The sequence below is a fragment of the Coffea eugenioides genome, chromosome 11 (assembly GCF_003713205.1).
Source record: "Coffea eugenioides isolate CCC68of chromosome 11, Ceug_1.0, whole genome shotgun sequence".
Classification (NCBI taxonomy): domain Eukaryota; kingdom Viridiplantae; phylum Streptophyta; class Magnoliopsida; order Gentianales; family Rubiaceae; genus Coffea; species Coffea eugenioides.
Genome location: NC_040045.1, coordinates 48,262,068 through 48,280,446, shown reverse-complemented (window position 1 = coordinate 48,280,446; position 18,379 = coordinate 48,262,068). Strand labels below are relative to the sequence as shown.

The following is an 18,379-nucleotide window of genomic DNA, read 5'->3' as shown; positions in this document are numbered from 1 at the left end:
GAAAATTGAAATGGAGACAAATAAAATTGGTGCACACATATTTCCAAACATTCATTTATTGCAAGTCACGTTGTGGACTTTCTGAAGACAATACAAAGGTCAAAGTCCAAGTTAAGGGCACCCGAGTGGTCTTATTTTCACGCTTCTAGATTCCATCCATTTTAATCAAGCACTCTGACTCTTTTACAAATCGACGTGGAATAAACTCAACTCAACAAAAACTAATCCCTCTTCACATCTTGGCGGTTCTTATTAATTTACGCGTATTAGTCGTACTGGTGCGTGTCTCATTTTCATCATTTAGAACTTGCGGTGAGATCCGGGAGCGTTTCAAGGATTTATTGCTTTCGGCCGGCCCAGTTCCTGTAAGATACAAACACACAAATGGACCATCTTCTTTTGTAGCTCTCTGTCTTCCCCACAAGTTTACTAGCCCAATTAGATATCATGAGAGGAAGCCCGTGACTCGGCCTCAGACAAGACACTTGACAAAAGTTTACAAAATGCTCAAGCATATTCTAGCCCACTCGTTAAATCTCGGACAATTGTTGCTTTAAGATGTGCAATACGTTTTTTTTCAAAGCTATCCCAGATGTGGTTTTGGTGGAACATCGTGGCACGAAACTGTTTCGGTTTCCTTCTTATCCAGAAAAATTTTCCGTAAACAACATATCTTCTGAGAGAGAACACATATTGAAGGGTAGGTTTCAGTTTCAGAGCATATGATCGATGATTCGGCGCAACATTGAAAGGTCATGAGTCGCATCATGGGTAAGGATGGCAACTGGGCGGGTTGGGGCAAAGGACTCCTCTCCGTCCCTCGCCCCGCTGCCTATTAATTCCCCCCTCCCCGTCCCGTTCCGTTTCTCTCGCGGGGTTAATAAAAATGTGTTATATAATTTTATTATAGTTAAATTTTAACAAATAATTAAGTACTAAAATATCAACACATCACCAAGTTATTATTCATTGTAATTTCACAATTGTAACTCACAAAAACAATCAAACAAAAGTTATTTGAATACAATCCAACATGATGAAATATAACTAAAATAGTCAAATTTTTACTTTGGCACAAATACAATCATTAATTCATTATTGTACTTGTGCTTTTTTTTTTTGAGAAAAAAGTGTTATTGTATTAAGTGTAATTAGAAATTTAGTATAAATGTATTAGTAAATTTAGTATAACTAATTAAATTTCTATTAGTAGATATATATAATTATTAGTATAATTGATAATATCAATTATATCACATATACTAATATACATTATATAATACATATAACTAATAATATCATTATCATAAGTTGTAACTAATTAAATTAAATATTATATATAATTATATACATATATATTTATTTATATATATTTTAGCGGGTGGCGAAGCGGGGGATATACCTAGCCCCGTTTCTAAATGGAGGGAAAAAATTCCCTCCCACCTCGTCCCATTAGCCCCTTGGGGCACCATGCCTAATCATAGGCTTCCATGGACCACAATTTAATGTGCACACATGCTAAGAGGGTTTTCTCTCCTCTCACCATTTCTTATAATTTATTTTTTTTAACCTTCCGGTTCATCTCATGTATATTATATCATAGAAAATATTACAATGTTATATCAAATAATATTTTAAAATAATTTTCTATTCAAACGCACCCATAGATAGATTAGCCAGCCAGAAGGCCGCAACTTGGAAAGTTTTCGATGAAGTCCAATTTCAATTTCTATCGGGTGCCATGAGCCATGTGCAGGAGAAGCGTAGCAGCATCATAATCATTCGGTGGTGGTTGACGTGACGCGGGACATATAAACCTATTTATGTGTTCAAGAAAGGAAAGGAAATGAAATGAAATGAAATACTACGAGTCTAGTAGTAAAATACTACTTGTATTTCTTTCAAAGAGAAGGCGACGGAGCATTGGATTGCGTGGAGTTTAGCGGGGCTGAATATCTCAGCAAGTCAAGGCAATGGAGTACTGCATCACAACTATGGAATTCTTACTCATCATTATGCTGCTCAAAGATGTTAACAGCACACCAAGAAAAAAATGTAAAAGCAATAAAAGAAGGATGATACTACTGCTACTGGCTGCTAATCCCCCTCAGATTTCAAGGAGTTTTGGAGTTTGCATGAATGTGGGCCTGAAGTCTCTCCTGGGTCCTGATTAACCCAATAAATTCATTACAAAATGTTGAACAGGTCAGACAGAAGCGTTTTCCTTCGGAAGGGAGGAACCTAGATTTCCATGGTTTGTCAATTCATTTTCCGAGAGGCCAAAAAAAGAGGCTTTTTAATACACAAGCCTAGTAGTTCAACATTTTTTTTATTATTATTATTTTTTCACTCTCAGTTGTCATATATAAAATTCAAATTTTAAATTTAATGGTAAAAAAGATTTCGAGAGCCTTGGCCACTGAACCTTCGGACCCAGTGGTTACCTAGTACGTATTTGAACTTTAGGAATTGAAGCAGTTAGTCATGATTCAAAATCATGCAAGGGAAGTGTTCTTCTTTCTAGATCAATATGGAATTGTTCTTCTTTTTCCTTGAAAATAAGTAGTGTTACACAATTAAGAAGGCAGTGGTTCCAAGATAATCCTTCAATAATTGAATATAACTCTGTTGTATTGTTTTGGTTTTGCACATATAACATGCGTACGTTCAGACCCGTTAATATTAAGAAAAAAGACATTTATTGTAACAAAAAAATACCGCCATCTTTTCCCGGCAAAATCTTAACTACACCCAGAGAAAAAAAAAATTGTATCACAAAACAGTATAGTGGCAAGACCTTAAATAGCATTTGAATTGGACGGACCTTCATACCTATAAAGTAAATCGAATTTACCTGGATCCAACTTTCGGGGATGCAAAGTCATCCAAAGCATGTTTGGTATCCAAAGTTTCAATTGATATCATTCGCTTATTATTCATAATTGACTATCTGCTCGTGTTGGATCATTGCAGCTAGGCTAATGTTTTCCAGAGGGGATAATTTCAGAAGAAAAAATAAAATAATAATGGTTTCAATATTAGCGAGCTAAGTATTGAGTCCCGCATAATTGTCCGGAGAGATGAGTGATATTTTTATAGCATCGGAGTGAAACTGTTAGAAACCTTGAAAGGGAGGTTTCTGAAAAATTATCCCTTCTCAAAGGGTAATCGGTCCTTTTCCATGAGCCGCAGGATTAATGAAACATGAACAGAGGACTTGGTCGCCACACGGGAATTCTCATTCAATTGGCCCACATGCATGGGGCATGATGAAACGAAATATTTTAGACAGAAACGTATTCTGTCATCTGATTGGTTGTGGTTGACTTGGCGACGAGTCGCCCCTCCTCCATCTGACCCAAACATCTTTATGTCTTTGATCAATCCTCCTCAAAGTTCAGGATGTTTCGTGATGAACCCTGAACATACGTACATACATTACAATACCCTAGCATACAATCATTTCATCCCAAGCCCAGCCAGCAACATCTCGAATCAACTTAAATATATATACATATCTGTGGGTGTGTGTATCATAGAATCAGTATAATGTGTGTGTGTGTGTATATCTATATATATATATATATATCTTCACCACCGCCATCATGACCATATCTTCTTGTTTTTACTAGGATAGATATCATCATCATCCTCGATCACCGTCGACTTTACTAGTTTACCAACCAATTTGATCATTATGATTCGTGATGCACAAATTGTAAAAGAGTTTTTTAAATGTATAGTTTTAGTTATAACTCTCTTGTACAACCTTTTCTGCACCTATTAATGAAAGCAATTTAATGTTTTTTACTCAAAAAAAGGGATAAAAATCTGAGAAAGTTGCTCGTAAAAAAGATTTTGAAACTTGTAGGAGAACTATTCTATTACTAGCTAGAAATCGACTTTCATTAGCAGTAGTACGTAGTTCATACGAATAGGTGACTAAGGAAGTTGGTTAATATTGCATGGAAACCATAATTAGCAAGGTGAATTGCAGTAATGGATCATAAATAATGAATCAGCACATTGAATGCTACGCGGTTTTGGTGAGGCAGAGATTAGAGAAGAGGAGCTACAGACAGTCACCCAGCTGCTGACCTTAGCACATTAGCTAAGATGGATGGATGGATAGATAGGCCATTGCAGTAAATGCTCTTTCTCTTGCTTGCTGTCACCTTTTGACTCTTTGAATACACCCTTTGCTTCTTTTAGGTCAGCGTTTATAGTTAGGAGGTGGCGGAGGGGTTTCCTTTTTTTCTATATATGCTTTGCAGATCAATAAATCTTAGCGTTGGACAATTGTCTCAGCTTTTCCCAAGAAGAGAAAAATAAGCACGGATCACGACTAGTGGTGCAGAAATAGCTGTCAAAATAGAGAAGAACACAGCCCCAAGTCCAGCAAAGTTTTAGGGTGCACCGAGGGATAGATATCTCAGGAAGAGATCATCAAACGGTATCACAGACTACAAGACAAAGGGAAGGTGAATAGAGAGAGGGAGAGGGAGAGATGGGTAGACCTCCTTGCTGTGATAAGGTGGGAGTTAAGAAAGGTCCATGGACTCCCGAGGAGGATATAATGTTGGTCACTTACGTTCAAGAACATGGTCCTGGCAACTGGAGGGCTGTTCCTGCTAACACAGGTTTCTTCATCTCTTCTGCTTACATTAATCTCACATATTCTTTCTTTCTTTCTTTTTTTTTACTACAAATTCTAAAATATTTGGATGCAGAATTCTGATTTCTGAGTTTGGTTTGCTACATGATTTTGACCCGTCAGGTTTACGTAGATGCAGCAAGAGTTGTAGGCTTAGATGGACAAACTATCTGAGGCCTGGGATCAAGAGGGGTAACTTCACGGATCAGGAGGAGAAAATGATCATTCAGCTTCAAGCCCTTTTAGGGAACAAGTATGCTTCTAAATTTCTAGCCCTTCTCGTTTTTACTGACGATAATGATAACGTCGTTGAGCGTTTGGGTTCAATGTATATATGAAACTGGTGTTTTGGTTTGGGTACAGGTGGGCTGCGATAGCTGCTTACCTGCCTGAGAGAACGGACAACGATATCAAGAACTTCTGGAACACCCATTTGAAGAAGAAGCTTAAAAAGCTTCAAACGGGCTCAGACAGCAGCTCCCCAAGAAACGCGTTGTCATCTTCCCACTCCATTTCTAAAGGCCAGTGGGAAAGAAGGCTCCAAACTGATATCAAAACCGCCAAACAAGCCTTGCACGATGCCTTGTCATTGGAGGGATCTATCCCTGCGCCTGATTCCAAGCCCTGCGATGGTCATCTGTCTTACACAGAACCTGGCCAAGGATCGTCTACTTACGCATCAAGTACAGAGAATATAGCAAGATTGCTCAAGGGTTGGGTCAAAAATCCTTCACCTCGTAAATCTGAGCAATCAAAATCTTCCAGCACTCAGCAATCGTTCTGCAATGCCGCCACGGATTGTACCTCCAGCGATGGGACTCCTAGTGCCGAGAGCAAAAGCGGAATAGATTTATCCGAAGCATTTGAGTCCCTTTTTGGATTTGAGTCTTTCGAGTCTTCAACCTCTGAATTTTCTCAATCCACCTCTCCTGAGGCCAGCATTTTCCAAGGGGAAAGCAAACCGGACCAAGGTGGGGCACAAGTTCCATTCTCTATGTTGTTGGAGAATTGGCTGCTCGACGGGAAAGATGATTTGACTAACTTCTCATTCGATGAAACTGCAAATTTGTTTTAGTAGTAAGAATTCTCCTTTTGATTCTTGGTGAGATATTGAGAATTAACTCTTACCATTATCTTGTTAATTTTAGGCATTGACATTTGAACGCTTTTTTTGAGTCCTAGTGTTGCCCGCCCGTTACAGATTTAAGAGATTTATTAGTGAATCATCTTCTGTGCCTTGAAACTCGTGTGTAAAAGCTAATTATGCTAAGTGAATACAATTCTAGCTCTTGATTATACAAATTGCACCTGCTAACAGTTTTTACTTTTTACCTTTTACCGTTAGAAAGGAAATTTTACCAAAAGGATATAAACCATTTAGGTTTATCATGTATGGAATGTCACCCTCTTCGACAGAATAGACATCTGCAACAATTAATTCTTGAAACGATGATTGATCCTATCTCAGAAGGAAAACTTTATTTTGTTAGTATACATACTTTGACATGCCAAAACAAAAAAAGGGTACTTGCCTTTTACGGCAGGTTGAATTCGTAGGCAGATTGGCACTTACTTTATGTTGAAAGGGTTACTGAAATGGCAAAGTTTGTATATATTTAGGAGGGCAGATTGAACGCTACATAAAGGGGTCATAGAATATTGTGAGTGTTACCTGGAGTTAGTAGAAGATGTTTTATTTTTAGTACCATCTGTTACAAACTGGTATTGATTTAAAGAAGACGAACAGGCTGATGAAACAAAACTAGAAGCACCAAGATCTTCTTCTTTTTTAACCCAACTGATAATATGAGAGCGGTTAATAGTAAATACTGAAGCCAAAACAAATGGAGGATGGAGAGCTGTGGGCTTCAGTTTCAGCTTAACACTCAAAAAACCAGGCGAGAAATAAATAAGCAACGAAAAAGCAGTGGCTGAATGCCCTTTTTGCGTCTTATCTGATGTATTAGTTGAGGACAAAATGGTCTTTCTTATACTTTCTGCCTATATACTCTGCTTAATTCCATGCCTCGTATCGTATCTATTTACAGCTTAAAAAGATAAACGGGTTTGAACAGAAACTTGTTAGGCCGCTGATCCGTATCTGATCCCCACGTCCAACAAAAAAAAAAAAGAAAACTCACAAGTTGTAGTGTTTCAAAGAAGTACTGTACTACTAATTTGAAAAGGAGTTGTAGTGTTTCAAAGAAGTACTGTACTACTAATTTGAAAAGGATGGACTCTTGTTTTCTTGATTTAATAGTGCTCGACAGGTTGTAGAAAATTAATTAATTGTCAGATTATTGTTTGAGGATGTGTGGATAGCAATCTCCTTGGACATCTACAGTTCAGCCTTAAATGCTTACATGTGAAGTGTTTGAATTCTCATAAAAAAGCAAAAAAAAAAAAAAGAAGTGGCTTGAAGCGCCGCAATAGGAAGTTATCCTACCTGTAAAACCATACACTTAGCATCACTCTTTGCCAATTGGTCCGAGTCAATTCACGGCAACAGTTAATTGGAAATTTTTTTTTTTTTTTTTGTTGATAAGAGAATCAGCCGCTCTTCGAGAGTATATACTAGATAAATTCAATTTCGTACGAAAACTCGCCAACCACACATAGGAATAAGACGCATTAAGCAGACCATGTGTGATAGACAGATGTTTTAGGAGAGATTTGAATTCAGAGTGGTCAGAAAGACATGACACCAACTCTACCATCTTGACCAATTTAAGAGACATTTAATCACTAACTTAACCCCTTCTTAGTTGTTAAGTAACTGATTCCATTTGGATTTAAGTTACATGATTTTTTTTAATTAGTATTCCCATCGTACCATTTATTCAGTCATATTTGGGGAATCCAATTTTTTAAGAATAATAGTTTGATTGTAATGTTTATGCTTCTCTTTCTAATTTTATTCCCATAAATTCATAATTTAAATTTGAATAGTAACATGCATATGATTAGAAATAAGGGTTATATTGGAAAAAGAGACTAAAAGGTGTTTTAACTTTTCTGACATGATAATTGTTTCGAGACATTCCAAAATAGAAAGTACAACACTTTCAATGAGACGGAAGGAGTATTTTTGTGATATGAGTTAAAAAAATGAAAGAAACTTGAAACTTTGTGTTTAGAAAATAATTGACAAAATTTTCCCCAAATAATAATACAAATTAACAAGCAGAGAAGAGAGGCATTGAAAACCCAGATGGAGAGAGATATGGACGCTGACAAGCAGAGAAGGGGAAAGTATTAAACTTGAAGAGTCGATTCAAGAATTGTCACATGGCAAGGGACCCTACTTCCAGCAGCCAATATCTCTTACGGGTGGCGCATCCATGGCATCGCCTATGGGCAGCTACAGCAAACAAGCAACGCAAGGACGACAGAGGCATGTGCCCCTCCAAACGAATTGGCCTTGTTATGTTAACCACCGTCACCCAGTCACCTCCCCCTGCTGTGCTTGTAATTGTATTAAGTGAGAGGCACGTGAACCCTTTACGCTTGGGACTGTTCAGTACACATCCTTGTTCGTTGTTCCATTCAGGTATCCTTTTCCCCTTTCTTTTTAGGGTAAATTATCCATTTGGCCCTTGAACTTTTAGTTTAAATAAAATTAAGCTCCTTAACTATTTTTAGGCAACTTTTAGCCCTTAAACTTGTAAAATTGTGCCCCCGTGACCCTTTTGGCCAGTTTATCCAATTTTGCAACCGGAAAGTCAATTCACACACGAATGGCAATAAACTGAGTGGGAGGGCATTTTTGTCCACATATATTCTAAGCAAAAAGAGAACAACTTCTCCTCCTTCCCATTTCCTAACCTAGTTGGTGGTGATGGCCAGAGAACCTTTCTAGCAGAAGTGAGATCCCGATGATGGGCAGCTTCATTTGTCGATGGCGGTAATGATTGCCACTGCTAGTTGTAGTAACAGGAAAGGAGAAACAAGAATAGCCGGATCAACAAAATTCAGCTGCATTCCCACATTTCAATCAGCTACTCAACTGTAGTCCCTCCTACTATTACAACTTGCAGATTGAAGGGAATTTAGAAGCGGATTGCGGAAACAGGTGGCGGTGGTGGGGTTAGTTGGTTGTGGGAATTAACAGGCAGGCGTACTAAATCATCCAATGATTGAACAAATTGGAAAGGCGGGCAGCGGTAAAAGAGTCTCTACTCTATACTCTTTGGAAAATCACAATCAAAATTAGTACCGCCTCCGGCCGGAGGGGGCGGGGGGATTGGTCGGGTGTGTTGTTAGAATGTTAGTTTTTCGGTTATGGGTTTGTGTAGTGGAAAACTGGACAGCTATTACATTTGGGGAGGTGGGGGTGGGATTGGTCCTCCTCCTCTGAAGTTTCATCTTCATCCCCAGACCTATTGAAATGGTAGTTGTGGATTACTGGTATGGTAGCATCGCTCACCCATTCCCATTAGAAGGAAGGAGAAAGACAGGAGGCTCCGGAGGAGTAGTTATTTTTTTGCATAAAATATGCGGACAAAAAAGCCCTCCTGCTTCGATTACTGCCATTCGTGTAAATTGACTTTTCAGCTGTAAAACCGGATAAACTGGCCAAAAGGGTCACGGGTGCACAATTTTACAAGTTTGAGGGCTAAAAGTTGCCTAAAAATAGTTAAAGAACTTAATTTTACTTAAACTAAAAGTTCAAGGGCCAAATGGATAATTTGTCATTCTTTTTATCTTCTCTTTTTCCTCCTCATTTTTCCCAAACTAGAGTTGGAAGTAAACGGCTATGGATTAATGGCTCCCTATGGATTAGGTGATTTTTTAGTTGTTTTCCAAAACATTTTATTGTAACATTGTCTAGGAAAAAATTTCACTCTAATTATTTATTAGGGTGTCTTTAAAATTTAAAACTTTATTAGAATTTATATATATAACACCTATCACATTCCACCACTCCTCTCCACTGCCACCACCCCTTCCCTCCGATAGGGGGAGGGATGAGTTAGGTGTTACTCATACCAGAACAGGGAGTTCCAAACCTCTCACTTACTCAAAAAAAAAAAAGTCCAATTGAAATACATTAAAAAAATGGGCTGCCATAATAGTATATTATCATGACGTCAAATCACTGCAAATCAAAAGTATTCTGGATGCATCATCCCTAAATAATTATTTTGGTTTTGTCCTCTCAATATAACAACAACCAAAATAAACAAAGACTTTTTATGTTTTGTTCGCTTAAAAAAAACACGAGACAAGTGATACCACAAAAAGATGATAGGGCTTACCATGAAAACTCTTAAATAACCATTGACATCCTAAATTGTATGTAGGGATGGCAATGGGCCGCCCCGTTGCATTTTAATTCCCGCCGCCCCCGCCCCGCCCCGCTTCCCCCGTGGAGTTAAAAAAAAATTTATTATATAATTTAATTATAATTAAATTTGAGCAAATAATCAAGTACTAAAATATCAACGCATCATCAAATTATTATTCATTGTAACTTCACAATTGAAACTCATAAAAATAATTAAACAAAGATTATTTGAATACAATCTAATATAATAAAACAAATATAACTAAAATAATCAAGTTTTCACTTTTGATACAACTATAATTACTAAATTATTATTGTATTTTTTTAGAAAAAGTGTTATTGTATTAAGTGTAGTTAGGAATTTAATATAAATATATTAATAAATTTAGTATAAACAATTAATAATTTTTATTAATAGACATGTATAATTAGTAATATAATTGATAATATCATATTATATATAATTATGTACATATATATTTCAAACGGGTGACGGGGCGGGGGGTGGGGTGGGGGAGTATACCCCCGCCACCCGCCCCATCCTCCGCCCCAATGACCCTCCGCGGGTGCCCGCCCCCGTTGCCATCCTAAATTGTATGTACTTTTCGGGGAAAAAAATATGTTGTTCAAAAAGCACTACCAATCCCATTTTTTTACTATGGCTTTATTCTCAATTGATTTTTGCTTTTTTATTTTTGAACAATTATTTTGTTATACTCTCAACTAATTTTAAAAAATTAATTTTAGAATTTTTGGGCTCAAAAAAGTTGTAATCAGAAGAAGCAAGCCGTGATGTGCTTTTGGATCTTGATTCTGGCCTATTATTTTATGTAGACAGAATTACCCTTCAAATTTCAGCATAATTACTAAACTATCTAAAAATTATATAACCTTTTATGGTCTTTTTATTTTCTTCTTATTCTTATCTCACTTCCAAATTCATCTATGCGACTCTGATTTTTCTCATCCACCATTTAATCTTTATAAAAAAATTAATTAATTAGCAAAAAAATTTATCTATGTAGCATATAAGGAGCAACGTGGTCATTTTCTTATCAAAATAAGCTTTTTAACATTCTTTAAGAACACCTATGCATTTATTAAAATTGCTTTTTTTAAAACAATAAACGATGACATATAATATATGGAAATTTCTATTCTGTCATTTGTTTCTTTAGTCAGCCCGCTGGCCTGCGAGCTGCCCTCAAAGGCCTGAGCCCGAGGTGCAAGATCTGTCTTTGGATAAAAGTGGAAGTTGAGTGAGGCACTAGGCCCAAATGAATTGATACAAACTCTTAGCTCTGGGCCTTAATGCACCATGGATTAAGGTGCTCTCCTTTGTTGGATGTTGTTGTTCTTTTTGTGGGTTGGGCTAGTTTTAACTCTGGGAGTTAAAACTCAAGATCCAACTTAGGTGATAGGTACAATTTTCAGATGACGTGAGGTTCCAATCATTAAACATTTCTTGTTCTTCCGTTTCTTGTAAAGTTTGCAATCTCCCTTCCTACCCAAAAGAAATTATGCAGGATTAACTTTCTCTAAACTAAAATTTCACAGTGAAAGATTTCAATGTTGGATAATTTTTATCGAGCATTATCATACAAAAAATTGAAATTTTCAAAACAAGTAGAAAGCACATAAAAAAGATTTGGTAGAGATATTAATAAGACATATGTGAAGTTTCTAGTTCGACTCAAGAATTCTCTTGTTGTAAGCTTTGTAATCTCTCCTTAACAAAAGAAAAAGAAAAGGCGAGCTTTGGAAATTTGTTTACTTAAACAGAAGCGACAATGTTAATGGCCGGAGAGAGTACATTTAATATGTTGCTCTCTTTTTTCTTCCGACAAATGGAGTACTTTTTTTTTTTTTTTTTTTTTTGAGCTTTGAACACAGGTCTTTCCACTGTAAACACTAATTAACTGGTCGAACTCAAATTGATCAAATCTGGGTCGTTCATTCAAAATTTTTTGTTTTTTGTTTAATTTGAATTGGATAGCCTAGTTCTGGCGAATTTGAGCTAGCCGAGATTGAATCCTTAATCATGAGATGCGATTGTTGGCAACCGCATAAGTCCACGATCAGTTTCACTCTCACCACCGTGACATTAGTGGCCGCATGGATGATTATGACAGAGACTAACTGATAGAATATAATCAGTAACAATTGAATAAAAACAATAAAAGTAAGACAAGAAAATTCATATATTGCACACAGTGAATGTGCATTGTGTGCATTTCATATGTAGGTTGTATATATTCAATGTGGAAAACGATTTTTTCACTGTGTGTTTAATTAGAGAGAAAAAGAAAATAAAATATATCTAACGTATTATGTAGTTTTAATATAGTAGCAAGAAGGTTTTATGGGATCTCAAGAAAGAAAACACAAGAAGGTTTTCCTCTGAACGTCGTCACTAGTTGATATAACTGAAAGATCGAAGAAGGTTGACGCTCTTGAGTTGCACCAGGGCTTTCTCAGCATTGTCCGCTGTTACAAATGAGATCCAATTCGTGAACCGCGTTTGCTGTTCGACTACTACAAAAAACGAGATAATTTTCTATTCGATATCCCGAATCAGCATTTTCCTGGAAAGGCCAAGCGAAGAAGTGAAGCAACTGAACTACTCTGCATCAGTATTGCGTCGTTTCCTTTCATATCTGTCAGGGCTCTCTGGCCCTAATTCAAATTGTGTCTGTGTATCTTCTTCAATTGTAAAACCATTTGAGCATTTGCAAGCTGAATGGAGATTGCCATAAAAAACATAGGAGGAGGTATCTTCTTCTTCATCTGATAAATGTTGCTCGTTCTGTTGTGTACGTAGTGCAATCTGCTTTAATTAATTTGAGCTTTTATGTTGATTCGAAAAACGCAAATCGATGTTGCCAAAACAACACAGTCGTCCAATCTTCTTATCTTTGATTACGAGGATATCTCAAACTAAGGAAAAGAAAAGGAAAAAAAAAAAGGAGAAAACTAGATGAGGCCTCGAAGATTATGGCCTTGTGTCGTTGTTGATATGGTTTGAGGCTGGTCCACAATCACTGTTTGCTTCGGGATTAAGAAAGCCATCAAAGTGATGCATACTGTGAATGCACGATATGGTGAACAAACAAATACAGAAATGGGTGTCCTGTTTGTCAAGTTGCATCAATCAACGCCAAACTTTCTACAACTAAGTAAGCATTTTCCCCCGCCTTTAGTTCCATAATTAATTAAGACCATAATTATTGTCCTGTTACAGTGATTTGTTTTGTCAAATCAGATTTATCCGGAAACCAAAAGAAGGAAAAGCTGGTTTAGAAGCCTAAGATGCTCTATTAATGGTCCCAAAAACAGCTACGACGGTAAAATCTTTTTCTTGTGGGCATCAAATTTTGGATGGGTTGGGTTGGTGAGAAGCAAATTTGCCCTCAGCTTTCATCATTCTCCCAAAGCACAATCATGCTTGTGAGTCTCTGTCAAACTTCTACTCTGTCATGAATCCAGACTAACTACCTGCTTTGCCTGTCTTAATCACCATTAACCCCCACTAACTACTGTCCTGATCAAACTGCGTTACTCACCCCCTGCAGCTTTCCTGTTGGCTGTCGTACCCTTACATTCCACTTAGCACCTGTCACCTCCAAAACAAAACCTTGTACCCTCACTCTCATCTGGTACTATTTTTTTCTGCACTACCAACGATCCCAATTCCTGATGAAACTAATTTCTGACTTTGGCACCTGCATCAGAACGAAAACTAGCAGCCTTAATATTTAAGGACCCAAGCCTGAGGAATTTTTTTTCTCTTTGAAAGAGCTACAGGTAAATTAGTATTCGAAATAGGATTAATTTTGTATATATTGACGGAGTCACGATGTATATACTAGAGAATATGGATGCATATCACGCGTTAAAATTTGAAGTTTAAATTCAAATCAAGATTAAATGATATGCATCCATAGAAGTTAGTATATACATCGACAATATATTTAAAATCAATCCTTCTTTGCTTTCCTCTTATACTATTGAATGAGCCGTTTTCTTTTCCTCTTCCTAGTTAAACTAGGATGATTAATATAGGCTCATCTTGGATTGAGAGTTATTCTCACTGACTACCTTTTTTCTGTGAAATTTATAGTAACAAACTTCAAAAATAAATCCAAAAACACACTCTCAAATTCACTAAAAAATAAAAATAAAATGAACCTTGAACTTTATTTTTTCTTCCACATGCCACTACCACGGGCGTTCATCTTTTTTCTTCTTCTTCTTCTTCTCTCCCTCTCTCCTTCCTCTCTTCTCTCTCTTCCTCTCTAATGCGCTAGCCGTAAACAATCCAAACGTGACCAGAGAGGAGGAGTAAGGGGAGAGAGGGAAGGATGGACCAAAGAGCTCTCTAGTTGTGTTGCTCACGATCATATCTAGTTGCAACTAGCGTGACCACAGATAGGGGAGGAGAGAGGGTTGTAGATGGAAGGAGGACCGAAAGGTCGGTGGTAACACCGGAGGAAGGTAGGGATGGTGGTGGGTAGTGAAACTTTTAAAAATATTTCATTAAAATTCGAATTTAAAAAATATCCTAAAATACATCTAGAAAAAACACTTAATTCAAACAAATAATCTACATTAGTTGTTTTTCACATATTTTGTTATGATAAAATTTTTGAAAAACACTCTAAAAAGACATCTAATCCATACGTAACCATAGTTATAGTACATTTTTTTGGGTGCATGAACGATGACATGCATCTATGCACACAACTCGATGTGTTCGAACCAAATACTCCCTCCGTCCCACTTTGATAGTGCTGTTTTTTTTTTCACACAGTTTAAGAAAAAGTAGTTAACTTTGTTGGAAAAATAAATTTAGATTGCTATTTTTCTAAAATACCCTCACATTAAATAGAGTACAACTTTATGGGAATTTGAATTGATAGTAAAAAAAGAATCAACTCTCATTAAATGGGGTAGGTTTATAGTAACAATAATTTACATTGAATAAGGGCATTTTAGGAAAATTAAAATGCAACTACATTCTTCAATTGGAAAGCAGACTACAATTTGGGACAGACGAAAAAGGAAAACAGAACTATCAAAGTGGGACGGAGGGAGTATAATTCTTTTAACTACATGCTTGAAGTCTTTCCTACTACTTCCTGTGTATGTTCAGAATTTCTTTAAGCTCCCAGAGATCTCTGCATTTACTTATTAATGCTTTGAGCTGTCCTTTGGAATGCGCAGTAGGGCAACTAACTACAAGGGGCTAGAAAATGAGAGAGAAAAGTTCACCCCAGTAATTATTCCCTCCGTCTCACTTTGATAGTTCTGTTTCTTTTTTCACACAGTTTAAGAAAAAGTAGTTAATTTTGTTGGAAAAGTAAATTTAGATTGCTATTTTTCTAAAATACTCTCACATTAAATAGAGTACAACTTTATGGGAATTTGAATTGATAGTAAAAAAAGAATCAACTCTCATTAAATGGGGTAGGTTTATAGTAACAATAACTTACATTGAATAAGGGCATTTTAGGAAAATTAAAATACAACTACATTCTTAAATTGGAAAGCAGACTACAATTTGGGACAGACGAAAAACAATTTGGGACAGACGAAAAAGGAAAACAGAACTATCAAAGTGGGATGGAGGGAGTATAATTCTTTTAACTACATGCTTGAAGTCTTTCCTACTACTTCCTGTGTATGTTCAGAATTTCTTTAAGCTCCCAGAGATCTCCGCATTTACTTATTAATGCTTTGAGCTATCCTTTGGAATGCGCAGTAGGGCAACTAACTACAAGGGGCTAGAAAGTGAGAGAGAAAAGTTCACCCCGGTAATTACTTCCTCCATCCCACTTTGATAGTCCTGTTTCTTTTTTCACACAGTTTAAGAAAAAGTAGTTAACTTTGTTGGAAAAGTAAATTTAAATTGCTATTTTCCTAAAATACCCTCACATTAAATAGAGTACAACTTTATGGGAACTTGAATTGATGGTAAAAAAAGAATCAACTCTCATTAAATGGGGTAGGTTTATAGTAACAACAACTACATTGAATAAGGGCATTTTAGAAAAATTAAAATACAACTATATTCTTTAATTGGAAAGTGAACTATAATTTGGGATAGACGAAAAAGGAAAATAGGACTATCAAAGTGGGATGGAGGGAGTAATAATTAGAGGGGAAAAGAAAAACCATTGACTTAATACTCGAAAGCAGCTTTTACGCTGAGTTTATGAGTTCATCGAAGGCCGCCAAAAAGCTAATAAACGTGGACTTTGTTAACTGCATCAGTCGGTCAATGTACATAGCTTAAAATAAATATGGTACATGTTTACCTGGAAAGTCGATCCGACGTCGAATCAGCAGAACAGGGATCACTCCTCTGCCACGACATACATAGCCACATAGGAGAAATGACCGCTGGTGTGTAGTGTCAACCATCAACTATCACTTGTCGGAAATTTTTGTGAAATTTGCATTTTATCATCAAATTAAAGGATTTTTATCAGGTATTTTATATACATCTAACCTATCATACGGATATCTATTCATAATTATTTTCTTTAGTTAATTTTACCTGAATCCTTAAATGACAACTTAATAATTAGTCACTGGATACTCATTAAACAGATTTAAAATCAAAGCTGTGTCAAGTCGAATGTCTGGTGTTTTTGCTCTCATCGATCGATGACACTCAGGAAATTAGCGTTCCAAATCTCCATATTATTGTATTTGACCTAAAAAATTCTTATTATTCCTGTATTCTTTTTACAAATTTCTACAAAATAAAATAGGATTAATACTTTAAAAAATCGACCGTTTGATAAACAAAAAACCAATAGAGATATGTATAGACTACAGACGGAATGATTAAAATTTTGATTGAAAAAGATTCAAGTTATTGCTTTGAAGACAATGATGCATGCGAATATTTGCCATCATCATTACCCAAAACATTTGATTGATTGGGACCGAGAGAGAGAGAAAGCAAAGGACATAATCCACATCCCGAGAAACAAATCTCCATCCACTTCGATTCATTCGGTACTGACGGCCACGTTAGATTTTGGTGTTTCCGTAAAATTAGAAGGCCAACGGATCGCTAACCCAAAAAATTGTTACGCCAAAACAGAGTATGAACTGTTTCCATCGTTATCAAAATAATAGAGTGCGAGTTATTGACGGAGCAAATGACAAATAGCCTCTGACAGAAAAGGTTGAATCGAATTCGTTGGATTTAGTGCTTCGATTGGAGTGCTAATCGGTCATTGTGTCCTTAAACCTAAGTGCATTAGGCCAAGATCTTGTGCCTCTAGCTGAACCGTAGCATCTGCATTTGGAAGCTTTTTTTTTTTTTGTAACTGACAAATTTTCATTGTAAAGATCGAACCCAATAAACCCCATCCTAATAAAGTTGTGATCATGATTTTACAGGGAATCTTTTAGAGTTTGATCAGTAGCCAATAGCGATAAGGCGAGTCACGTACATCTCCTGAAAGTTGAAACTGAATGTCAAAGCAAAGAATTCCTCGAGGGGACCGCTTTCCGGGCACAATTTTCCCTCCCTCCATATGAAATAGGAAAAATAGTAACGCCTTTTTTTTTTTAAAAAATTATTATTATTAGTATTATTATTGCCAAATTGACTCGTGGTGAGTGTGGATGTAATTGGATATAATTTTTCTTCTTCACATGGAGATTGTAGACTTGGAACGAGCTCCACCATCAATTAGTGAGGGCGGAATAGCTTATTATATGTTTCCCCTTTTGCTTGTTTTTGGTCCTAAACGTGTGGTTGTGATTAAAAAAATATATATTTGAGTTAATTTTGTATATACACTAACAAATATGGATGCATGTTATTGAGGCCGTGTTTAATAATTTAATTGAACCCTTCATGTTAATGAATTCAAATAGAGTATTAATATGCTGAAATGTGTTTAATAACAAAACAATAAAAACGTCTTAATTAATTAAGTGCTTCTGAATTGTTTATGCAAAACTTACTGAAAACAATAAGTAATACATTATTCACTTATTACTTAATGCAGAATGCTTCCAATTATTAAGATTTCAGTAACTAACAATTCAGCAATTTAATGAATTCAGATTAATTTCAAATACCCTTAATTTTTAGTTTGAATTTTAACTTCAATTCTTGTACGCACGATATAAGTCCATGCTCGTTAGTGCATGCACTTTTAGTGTATATAAGATCAATCCAAAATATTTAATGGATTTGAAGCCTGAAAAATTGTATTGAAACCCAATCGTTTTATTGATAAAAATTAGCAAGTATTGAACATTTTGGCTTTAAAAACCGGGGGATTCGATGTATCAGTAGTTAAACCAGTAAACTGTTCCTTCCACGGTAAACGTGGACAGATAGTAGCTCCACCAGAAACTTTCCAAGTCAATATACAGTGATTCATTTCCAATAAAAAATAATTCTTCCA

General features: G+C 36.2%; 1 protein-coding gene across 1 annotated transcript; it reads left to right on the top strand.

Moving 5' to 3' along the window:
* The first annotated feature begins 4,184 nt into the window (after positions 1 to 4,184).
* LOC113753430 (myb-related protein 306-like) lies at positions 4,185 to 5,903 on the top strand. Its single transcript, XM_027297575.1, has 3 exons — positions 4,185 to 4,640; positions 4,778 to 4,907; positions 5,018 to 5,903. The coding sequence occupies exons 1-3, from the start codon at positions 4,508 to 4,510 to the stop codon at positions 5,727 to 5,729; spliced, it is 975 nt and encodes a 324-aa protein (XP_027153376.1). The 5' UTR covers positions 4,185 to 4,507; the 3' UTR covers positions 5,730 to 5,903.
* Positions 5,904 to 18,379: the final 12,476 nt, after the last annotated feature.